The 12,291-nt window shown below is 29.5% G+C and overlaps 1 protein-coding gene across 4 annotated transcripts; it reads right to left on the reverse strand.

Moving 5' to 3' along the window:
- Positions 1–6,233: 6,233 nt before the first annotated feature.
- Positions 6,234–10,619, reverse strand: LOC137807560 (serine/threonine-protein kinase PBL34-like). 4 transcript variants are annotated; one of them, XM_068608252.1, is made up of 7 exons: positions 9,959–10,457; positions 8,755–9,074; positions 8,519–8,654; positions 7,698–7,831; positions 7,497–7,620; positions 6,483–6,979; positions 6,234–6,395 (listed from the first exon to the last, which is right to left on the reverse strand). In XM_068608252.1, the coding sequence occupies exons 1-6, from the start codon at positions 10,098–10,100 to the stop codon at positions 6,531–6,533; spliced, it is 1,305 nt and encodes a 434-aa protein (XP_068464353.1). In that variant the 5' UTR covers positions 10,101–10,457; the 3' UTR covers positions 6,234–6,395; positions 6,483–6,530. The 4 variants fall into 4 exon arrangements, with proteins under 4 accessions (XP_068464353.1, XP_068464355.1, XP_068464352.1 ...); XM_068608254.1 differs by having other exon boundaries at positions 10,031–10,414; XM_068608251.1 differs by having other exon boundaries at positions 6,234–6,979; positions 9,959–10,619.
- Between the last annotated feature and the right edge of the window lie 1,672 nt (positions 10,620–12,291).

Consider the following 12,291-nt stretch of genomic DNA (forward strand, 5'->3'; position numbering starts at 1 on the left):
GTGAAATTAATTATGTTCGATTTATTTTAAAAAAAATGTTTAACTAGTAAAATGATGTTTCTCAAATAATATATTTTTGAAGTAGTTAAATTTATTATGTAAGCGTTTAAGATTAAGATTTAAGTACCAAAAAACATTTAAGATTTAAGTGCCAAAATAATATTTAAGTTTGTATCTCCATTTGGGAGTTTAAACTTAAAAGAATGTTATTTCTTATGCGTGAAGTTAGAGTAATTGAAGAAGCAAAAAAAAGTTACAAACCGTGTTTTGTGTTAACCATATCTTAAGAATTATGATATAATATTAAGATTATTTGAATTTTAAAAATGTACTATTTGTAACCCCCTAAAAAAATATGAAAACATATAGCATAAGAAAGACATTTACAAACTATTAAGTATTTCAAAATAATATTACTTAAACATGACAAATATATATAAATATACATTTTTAAAAAAGAGAGAGAGTTTGGAGTGGATCTCTATTCCTTTCTTGATATAGTTATGTATATGTATCTATATTTACTATTATACATAATAAAATGATAGTAGTTTAGCATTTCATAATACAAATGTGTATAAAAAAAACCTTATAATTGACAAATTCGCAAATCAATTCAATATAATACAAATCTATCATCAAATATAAATTACACATAATTCTCTCTCTCTATCTATATATATATATATATATTTAACAAATGAAAATTGAAGTTTTTTTTAAAAGATTTGTATTAAGTATGTTCTACCATAAATTAACATATAATTTAAAATAATACTTAGATTTACAAGAAAATCTAATTAATAATAATGGATTAGTGTAACTTCATTACAACCTAAGTGCATACATCTACATATGTCACATTGTGTAAGAACTTTCATATTAACTTCTTACCACTTGATATCTTAGTTTATGTTACTTAAATTATGAATGAAATAAGAATATATCTGTTATAAAATAAGTCTATTTACTTAATACATAACTCAAATAATGATTCACATATCATATCATCTCATATTTGTGATTTCAAATTCATACAATTCTAATCATTTTCAAAAACCATTATCATACAACATAAGTCATTTAAATAAAATCACAAATCAATTAAATATATAATTTAATATTCATTTTGAATTTATAAAAACATTGGTAAATAATGATTCACATATCATTCCAAATTTATACAATTCTAATCATTTTCAAAAACCATTATCATACAACATTAACTCATTTAAATAAAACCACAAAATTTATTATTTATTTTGAATTTATAAAAACATTGGCATTCAATTATTAAAGAAATCATAAGAAAGAAAGAAAAAAATAGCAAATATTGACTTGCTTGAGTGAAATTTTCCGCGCTTGGTAGCAGGGTTGAGTTGCAATTCTTTTTTCACTTGAGCGAAAAATTCTTCATTTGAATGAAAATATACAAAAAAAAACAAGACTTGAATTTATGTTCTATTTTCACTTGGATGAAAATCTTAAGCTTCAACAAAAATATCAAAAAATCAACCTTGTGTAGCAAAACCAAAACTTGTTCAAAGTTTTACCAAAAATTCATTTAACAAATACAATTGTAATCTGCTTAAATATCATCCTTTACTCATTTCAATTCAACATTGATTATTCAAACTCAATATATATACTCATTCACATCAAATCCACAAACTAAGACATGGAAAGTCATAAGAACTAACTATATTCATTTAAATCACATTCAAAACACAGTTTGAGGAACTTTATTATTTATACCTTAACATACATAACCTAGTCATTATATCAACTTTTGAACAAGAGTATCTTCAAAATATTATAAAACAATCATCTATTAACCAAAACTCACATATCACTCAATTTTAATTATTTAAATAGTTTTCAAACAAAATACAATCTCTACATAGAAATCAAAATCTTGTGATCAAATCGCATTCACACCTAAATCATCTATCCTTAGGTTCTATAAAAAAAATCAATCATTTGAGTTACTGGTTAAAGCTTGTTTATTTAAAGTCAAGCTTATGACTTCTCCTAAAATACAGTAAATCTAAATCTAAACACAAAAAACTCTTATCAATTACTTAAGCAAATTGTTGTGACCGTGAACTAATAGATATGCATCCTTGTCCTAGAAGGACCATATGTAAAATTTCTCGTCATCATGCATGCAAAACTTCCCAAAATTAACTCAAGAAAAGAGACAAAAAAGAACTTACTCTAAACAAATTCTAATTAGACAAATTTGCTTTATTTTTCACTGAAATCCTTAAGACATGATCTTATATACGAAATGATGAATTCTAAAAGAGAAGATATAAAATGTAGAGATAAAGTATTTTAAAGAAATGATTATTTTTTTTAAATGAAGTTTGAATAATTAATTTATATATATATATATATTAATACTTCATCTCAATTATAATATTTGTATTCTTACACTTAACTATGTCTTTACTCTATTAGAAAATTTTATTTTTTTTAAGAAATTGACTTTCAAATACTTTATATGAAAGATGGTGGGTTTTCACCTAAAATAGGACAATTTCTTAATTTATTTAGGTATTTGAGGAGAATTTTAAAAAAATTGGGATTGACATTATATGAATAAATGGTATCTAACAATTTGTATTTCTTAAAATGATTATTTAAATGATTTTTTTTAATTGAAATGATTTTTTTTTTCAGTAAGTAATTACTATGATCTTTTATTTATTTATATATATATATTTAAAATGTTAATTATGTTTGTGTGAACTAATAATAAATATATGAATTAAATTAATGTAATTAATTAAAATCACTTCATTTATATTTTTAATTATAACGGTGTTATTTTTTAAAATAAAATTTTATGTATTTAATTATTTTAATATGTATTTCTGTGTGTTTTTAAATTTAAGTTTAAGTTTATTATTCCAATATTTTGAGTTTTGTTTATGTAATTTAAAAGAGTATTTTAAAGGATTATAATGAAGATAAACTACAACCTATTCACAATGAAATGAGTAAAAAAGTGTTCATTTTAATGAAATGAAATGTACTGTCATGCACAATGAAAGTTATATATATTATAAAATTTATCTTTCTTTCAATGAAAAATTAATTAAGATTTTATCATAATTTATTTCAATATTATTTTTCACTTCTAGTTTACAAAGAGAAAAAAAGACATTTAAATTATTTTTAAATTAATAATGAAATAAAAAAATTTCAATAAATTACATAATAATTTTAATTATTGCAATAAAAAATGTTAATGTATATGTTAATAAGTATTCTGTATGTTACTTTTAATTAATGTAAATATTACAATATTTTCTACACTTTACTTTTATTTTAAAAATAAAATAATTTTTTAAATATTTACCATAATTTTTTTTAAAAATTTTGTTTAACTATTTTAAATTTCATTAATAAAACTCGTTATAATGAAATAATTAACCTAAGTCCAAAATTTTAAAAAATATTAAAAATTTATCATTAAAAACAACTATGTGTGTTTTAAAATAATCAAATGGCTAACTTTTATTTTTAAAATACTATTATAATTAAAAAAATATATAAATTAAGTGTTTCTAACTAACTACGTCAATATATTTATAATTATTTTATAATAATATAAAATTAAATTTTCAAATTAAAATATTGGCATAAAAAGTAAAATAGAAGAAGTTATCATTTAAATGTCCAACTCAGTGTTAAAAATATAGTAAATTTGTTAATTGTGTGAACACTACTTCAAAATGACCAGTGACTTAAACTTGCATTTTTTTTAAACAAAAGTTACCTAAATAGGTAAATTTGTTTAAAAAAAGTTGAACAATACAAAAATCAAATATGGTTACCACTTAGTTTGAATAAGTGGAGTTGGTTTAGAACATAATTATTAACAGTTCCTGCTGTCAAAACCCAATTTGAGATATGAATGATTACATTTGATGACATTGAAGCCCACGAATGTTGAGTATATGTAATTGTAGCATAGTTTATCTCAAGGTCATGGGCATAAACCAGATTGACCCCTGAACAAGAAGGTTGCTACTTTCTTTGGAAGTTCTTGCAGAAAGTCATAATCATGCAGATATGGCAACAAGGGTCTAATTTTAGTTCAAAATTATAAGATTCCAATGAACTTTCTGGGAACTAAACATCACCAAGATGTTAAATCTTTTATTTTTTTTCAAAAATTGACACCGTATTGGATTTCTGTGGCACGTCCTAGAGAATATGGACTATCTTACAAGAACAAAGAAATGATGCACCATTCTGACAAATTTTTTCTTAAAGGGGAAAAAGGAAAGAAGGGTAATAATAGATAAGGAGTTTTGCCCATTGAACCGTATTACCTGACGCTCATTGTTTCAGAAAAGCAAGGAGGGGAATCTGGTATCACTATGTTACATTTTTTTCCATAGTGTGTTTGATTGCAGTGTTGGTGTTAGTGTCACTCACACTACTTCCTGATTCAAAACCTCCTAGTTAACTGTATTTAGTGCCTAATTTTTTGTTTATCTGAAGGAGCATATGCATAGTGTTAAAAATGGACCATTCAGAGGCATTTGATTTATCCTAATAGTGATAAGATAAGGTCAAACATTAGTAGATATTTAGTCCAATATTTGTATCATAATAATATGCATGCTGGGATATTAATTGGGTAATGTGTTTTGGTCTTAAACCATGCCTACTTATGATTTGAGTACCCACAGGTTAAATAATTGGTCAGTGAATCTTCTTGCCACTAGCTTGGATATGCACATGCTGGTATAATAAGGCGAGAGAAAAAGGTTTTCGTCGCCACCTAAGTAACCACTGAGAAGGCATTATTGCTGGTATTCCTGCCTTTTACTTTTCTGGCTTCTTGTCACGATATGGTGTTCACTGGGTTTCTTTCTTGCAGGAAATGAATTGGATTCGTAAGTGTAGCTTTAACAACTATAATAAAGATATATCACAGACTTTTGGCAGGGCCTATAATAGTGATTGGGTTGCCATTGTACTATTCATTTGTCCCCAGTTAACGAGGATGTTTACCTGTTTTTTACCAAGCATGCGTCCTGTCCCAGATTTCTAATCTTGCTGAGGTAAATATTGTAAGTTGAATCAGTAAGAATCTTGCTACCAGGAGTGAGTAGTACGTATACATGTCTCCATTTCTTTTGCCAAAAAGCAAACACCTCCATGATCAACTTTGCGGTGGACACTGTTCTTTTGAGAATAAATATTGATTTAAAAGGGTAGATGTGAAAACCAAGAATTTTTTTTTATTAAAAAGGTATGCACCAAACAACTTGAAGTCGCAAGAGCATTGTGTTTCAAAATTTTCTTTGGCCAAGAATAAAAGTTCAGTGAGAAATTTGGTTACTAGTCAGCATTATAGGCAGAATCATAAATTTAGATCCCGTGTCATCATTACCAAGGTGAATTCCTCACTATTAAGCCTCAAATTTTTTTTTGTTGAATTTTGTAATTTGAGCAATGGATGAGTTGCATTGCATGTGACAAAACTATAGAGATGGGGGCAACATGGTCCATGAAAGTATTCTCAATTTGGTCGGGACACCTTTATTATCTATAATGTCAAATCATTGAAAAGAAAAAAGCCTAATCATGTGCCCATAAAAAAGAACAGAAGCCTATTCTCTCATGCCAGGCATCTTCAAAAGAAACGGTGCTAGCTTACGAAAGATTATAGCATGATTGATGCTAGGAATGGCATAAGTTTCAAATTACTGAGGGTAATGGAAACTTTGTGACTACCTTTCTTACAAAAACGAATAAGTTAAAGCAAATTCAGATTCCTTTTTCCTATTCAAATTATCAAGCAAGACAGATATTAACAGAATACAGTCCACAGACAATTATGCTATGCATAAAGATAAAAAATATGCTATCTACGTTGGTATTATCAAGTATATATACTGATTCGGGTGGATATTTATTTTTTAACATTACCCAATTAATATAGAATCGGATATATACTGGTCTGCAACGAGTATGTGTCCAAACAATAGAAGATGTTGAACAACTTAACATCTTGCTTTGTGGCCTTAATGTCCTAAAAGTCTATACAATAAATGCTGCTGAAGATATAGAATGCTTATAGTAGCAAACAAATTTTCGTGTGCTCTACACGTATGATTTGGTCAATAGATTTTAAGATAAGAAAATCTGGCCATTAAAGTAGAAAGAACCACTGAAAAATGCAATTGATTCTGGTTGCTGCAAAAGACTTTCTGAGAAGTGAGGCATTTCATATACATATAGGGGAATTCTCAGTTACATCATAAGCAAATGACAAGTTTCTTTCCATATTGATGGTTAGCTCTCTAATAAAAGAGCTCAAATAAAATCAATGTATCATCATTCATCACTCTTTCCTCATTCTTCTGGCCCTGACATATTTTAAACACCCAAAAAATATGTAAGCTTCAAACGTCCATCTCCACACAACAACAACACAACAAAGGAGGCATTCCAACCTTGGTTTGATTGAGCCAGCAATAAAGAAGAGGATCACTTCCTTCCTATCATCGATGCTGCTTGCTGGTATTCAAGGGAGAGGCCCTCATGCTCTTGGATTGTGTGTATGTAATGTGTGGAGTTCCATCTTTCTTCTTCCGTCTCCCTTGTTGAGACAAGCGAGTGTGATAAGACAAAATTGCAAGGTCATTAAGCTCCTGCAATGGAGTAAGCGCTTTCACAACTTCATCCATGTTGGGGCGAGATTTAGGGTCTCTACTGAGGCAACTATAAGCTAACTGGGAAATCTTCTGCACTCCTTTTAGAGAATAATTTAGCTCGAGGCGAGGATCCACAAGCTGGTAGAGCTTTCGCTTGTCAGCTAAGTATGGCCTAGCCCAAGAAACAAGATTTTGTTCCCCACTAGGGCGCTTCTTGTCCATTGATCTTCTTCCTGTTAGTATCTCAAGTAACACAACTCCAAAGCTATAAACATCACTTTTAGCAGTCAAGTGTCCTGGTAAAAGAAAAGAAACAGAAAATTATGCAGTTGTTTAGTTCTCACAGGTCTTAGAAAGACTTCTACACCATATTATGGTGTGTGGATAGATGAACATGGGATGAAACATCAGAATGCTAACAAGTCTCGGCATATTTTAACATTTTGATGCTCTTTGAAAGCTCTATCTTGTCAATGACACTAGAAATAAGTTGAGTATTCTTGTTAGCGAGTAAAATACTTATCCTAGACATCCTCTGAAGTCTAGGACAAGTGTATGTGTTGCAAATGTTGGAAGTATTGAAGCTAAAAGACATAAGTAAACAGAAAAACAAGCTAAATAAACACATCGGGTCAATTATCTTGACATGATAAACAAAGGATAATCACAGTCTTCATAACAATTATGTAATGATTGGCATATGCTTCTTTAATGTCTGCGTTGTAGCAGAAATTGTTGTCTAGAATACAACTTTCACCACAACATATGCAAAAGCTTTGTGGTGTATGGGAAGCTAAAGAGTGTCCTCCTTACCTGTCATGACATATTCTGGAGCAGCATAACCATAAGTTCCAACTACTCTGGTAGAAACATGTGTTTTGTCTCCTTGAGGTCCTGCTTTTGCTAGACCAAAATCTGAAAGCTTTGCATTATACTCCTGTAAAATAGTACATGTTAATAAGTAATTGAAAAAACTTCTCTGAAACTGATTGGTTTATTTCAGTAACCACATACCGTATCAAGCAAAATGTTAGATGTCTTAAAATCTCTATAAATGACTGGTTCTGGACCATTATGGAGGAAGGCCAATCCTTTTGCTGCACCAAGGGCTATCTTAACTCTGTTGGACCACGGGAGGGGTACGGTTCCTTCAAATTGAGGCAAAATCGGCACTTTAATTGTTAGCTACAATAATCAAGAGGAAAGGGACCAGAACAGAATAACTAGTTGTAAGGTGTTCCAGATCTATCATCATCATCAAGAATATGGAAAGCAATGAAGGGAAAAGGCAAATAAAGAGTGAAAAGGAAAAGTTATTAGATGATATAGATAACATTATGGAAAGAGTATGAAGTCATGAAATTTCTTCTAAATATCCTTGAGTACTTGATATTTTTATGTGGTAAATCTATGGAGTATTTCCAACTCCCACAGAATGTATAACTTTTTTTCCTTTTACTATATACAGTCATTAGCTACTACTCAAGAAACACTTCATGATAAATCACCAAACATTTGGTTAGTTAATTTTAAGTTTTATATGAAAAAGACAGTAATCAGTTGTGATACAAGCCACACTAATTGCTCCAATAAATCATTCCTACAAGGGGAAAAAGAAATGCAAAATATATGCAGACGAAGAAAGAATTCTACAATGTTGCATTAAGTCACAGATTAACCAAAGCAGATCACTTCATTAGTTTTGGTTAATTATTCAAGCAATAGCAAACGAACGATTTGTGCAGGAAACCTGGAAACTGTTGCCACATAATCTCTAGATATATATAACAGTCGTCCATATAATTTCTACGTAGAAAGGAAAGGCAGAAACTAACTTCTGAATAGATGATTTTCTAGACTTCCACGGGTCATAAACTCATAGACAAGAAGCCGCTGATCATCTTCAATGCAGTAACCGATAAGTTTCACAAGGTTATGATGGTGAAGCTGTCCAAGAAAGTCAACTTCAGCCTGCATCAACAAAATGCCATGTTACAATTCAATCTCCAACCTATCCTAAACAACTCATTACAACACCAATCTACTAACCCAAAGCAGATATTTTACTAACCACCCATTCTCTATGGCCCTGAAGGCCATCTGGCTTCAAGCTTTTGACAGCCACTGTAATCCCTGACCCAGGTTTAGCTGGCGAGGTTCCATCTTCCTCAATCCATCCTTTGAAAACATAACCAAAGCCACCTTCCCCAAGAATGCTATCAGGTCTGAAATTTCCAGTTGCAGCTTTAAGTTCTTGAAATGAAAATTGAAGAAGCTGGCATGCAGCCTTGGTCTCCTGGGGTGGGGGATCAGGGTTATCAGAAGATAATCGAGCTTCAAGGGGAGGACAAAGTTCTCGATTACTAGCATTCAGGTATCTTGTCTCGGTTGCTGCATCAATACAAAAAAGAATGTGAAGGTTTCCTTCTTGAAATTCCCACTACTTCATGAATAAGATTTGTGATAATTGCATCTAACTTGGTTTTGGATCTGACAATGCAATTAAAACCATCATATCACAACGATTAAAAAAAAAACATGGTTTATATTTTCAACCACAAAATCTGTGAAACTTCAAATTTCAGAAAAATCATTCCCTCTCTACAGAAATGAAAAATATAAATCCTTTTGAATTTACTAGGGGGACTAGCTCAGTTTGCTCTCTGTACCACCCCACGTTCCTTCAAAGGGATCATGCAGTTACTCTATGCTTACAGTGTCTGAAACAGGAAGATGGTGAAAAAGGGTTCTGAGAAAGCACAGCGAGAAAGCTGGAAAAGATCCATCTTTTTAACTACCCACATCATAATTAAACTCCATAAAAATGCCTGCCACGAAAAGTTTTTTTTTATATAAAAAAATAACCATCTCAGAAAACTCCATGATTTCAAGCAAACCCAGAATCAGGTATTTTGAAAAAATCAAGTTGTACATTGGCCCAAGACTGTGCCTAATAAGAGCTTATATAGCTTAGGCACGTCTCCGCTTAAAAAACAAATTTGTGGGGGATAAGTCAGACCCAAATTTTAAATACAATACTGCAAAACCACAAACTTTTATTTCGGAATTAGAAGGAAGAAGTTAAGCTTCAGAAACAGAAGAAAGTAAGAAAAAACAGAGAAGAGACTCCTGGGGTGTGCCAAATTTGAAGCATCATTTATTGGTGTGACAGAGAGGAGTGACACTACACAATATAGTGGTTGAGATTCGCAATGAAGAAGGAGAATTCTCCAAGGTGGAAAAAAGTTGTTAGTTATGTTGTGTTGTGTATGTACCTGCATCATAAACGAGACTAGTACGAGGGATAGTGTTAGCAGAGTCTCTGGAAGCTGTAGGTTTGCACGCACCTCTAACACCGCGTTTAAGGACAGACCAGCAACCACACTTCTTCTCTGTCTCCATGCTCACAACTTTCATATTAATCACAGGCTGAGCGAGAAGAGGTTACCCATGGTTGGCTTCAAAGAAAGAAGAGAGTGATAAGAGAGAGAGAAGAGGAAGAGATGGTGTTTGTGTTTGTGTTGGAGATTGCAGGCATCATCATCGCCATCATCGCAGTGTGTACAAAAAGAACTTTTTTCCCACCACCTTTTGTGTGGGGGATGGGAATGGGACACTCTCACACACTCTCTCTCCCTTTCTCTCTGTTTTACCTTTGTGCTTGAAATTACCAAAACTCATGTCCAACAAAGTTTTAGCATTTTTTTGGAAGTGCCTCGCAGTTCACCGCCATTCATTCATCAACCCTTTATACCCACAACACAAGTGCCACATATTTTCAAATAGCTACCACGCATACTTTATTAATAACACAAACCATGTATTTTACTTTATGTTTCTTTAACATTATGTTCCCACCTTTTCTTTTTACCATCTGTTTTGAATTATAACTTTTTGCATTTTCTTGATTTACTTCATCGTTTCATTATTTCTCCACATATTTAAATACTAAGGTTTTATAAGTTTGTCTCTGAATATATTAAATGAGTTTTTATTTTATACATTATTAATATAAATATTTTATATTGTCAATCAATCAGTTTTTAAGATAATTTTGTTGGTATTAGATTTGAATGTGTCCGCAAAGAATATGATGTTACGTGTCACAGTAGGCAACAAATTTTCTTGCTCAACTGTTTCAATGATTATGTTGTAATTTGCATGCTTTTGTTTCGGTTGTAATTTTATTTGAAAAACAGAGAAAATTATAGAATAATTTTTGGGGCTTTAGTATGAAAGTCACATGCCTGGACGGAGGAAGAATGATACTCTAGCACAGCACCTATAGGTTCATTTATTGTTATATTATTTAATATTTATTATTATGTACACATAAAACTGTAATTATTCAATTTTTTATAAACTTTATTTTTTTAAATTAAAAAAAAACTAATAGTAATTATTCTTAATATCTTTGTTTTAGTTTTAAATCAATTTAAAAATTTATATTATTTTTATGTTAAAGTATATTGTGTGTAAAACGTTTTATAAAATTAAAAAGAAAATAATCATATCTTTCTCATATAAGTCCTATTCTTTTAGGTTATATATATATATATATATATATATATATATATATATAATCATAATAACTTCTAAACATAAATTATTGAAAATAAGAAATATTGTACATCTTTATATAAATAATCCATTACAATTCAATTCTTAAATTATATACATCCCATATTATTTAATTCTATTTGATAATATATTTACACATATAAATCTATAATGAACATAAAATAGAAAACAACCAAGAAACATCTCCCACAATATTTATAATGCTCTATTAAGATTAATATGTGATATAATCTAAAATTGATTCACACAAAAATTACATAATCACTGAGCAGGATATGTTATTACAACATAAGTTTATTCATGGTATGCAATACTTTCTCCATATTTTCATGACCACATCTCTTACTCTACATGAGTTAGACTATTAGGGAAATAATTTTTTTATTAAATTTAAGAATCTATACTAGAATACTAGATACATGTAATCATGAAATAGTTAACATATTATAGGTATATAACTTCAAATGAAATCACATCATAATTATATACAATCCACAATCATTCAAAACAATACAATATAACATCATATTACTATATTTAATTGTTCAAGTAACAATGACTTAAACTTACAAAATGTTTATTGTGTAAAGTTACTTTGCTTGTATAATTATCTAAATTTTAAATAATTAAATTATTTGTATAAATTTATAAGATATTAAATAAATATTTATTTTATTCAACCAACTATTTATCTTAAATTTTATTATCATTAATTTATATATATATATATATATATTATTTTAATAACAAAGTGCAAAGCATAATCCATTATCATTTGTTTGTAATAGTGCACATGATTGATTATCATCTAAAAGCATTTGGATAATCAATTATCAGTAGTTTATAACATTGCACATAATCAATTATCACCTAAAGATACTTGGATAATCGATTATCAATAGTTTACAACCATACACATGATTGATTATCACTTAAAAGCACTTAGATAATTGATTATGATTTAATAACAAGACCTTGTATAGTCCATTATACATCACAAAATAACTCATATTAATGTCTAGGATAA

Source organism: Phaseolus vulgaris, chromosome 3, assembly GCF_000499845.2.
Source record: "Phaseolus vulgaris cultivar G19833 chromosome 3, P. vulgaris v2.0, whole genome shotgun sequence".
NCBI lineage: Eukaryota > Viridiplantae > Streptophyta > Magnoliopsida > Fabales > Fabaceae > Phaseolus > Phaseolus vulgaris.

What these genes read in the sequence shown, in the direction of transcription:
- LOC137807560 (XM_068608251.1), bottom strand. Translation starts at nt 10,100, where the DNA reads ATGAAAGTTGTGAGCATGGAGACAGAGAAGAAGTGTGGTTGCTGGTCT. An exon ending in TAGTCTCGTTTATGATGCAG is followed by an intron (nt 9,075 to 9,958) that starts GTACATACACAA and finishes GTATTGATGCAG; the next exon opens with CAACCGAGACAAGATACCTG. An exon ending in TCCAGAATATGTCATGACAG is followed by an intron (nt 6,980 to 7,496) that starts GTAAGGAGGACA and finishes TTCTTTTACCAG; the next exon opens with GACACTTGACTGCTAAAAGT.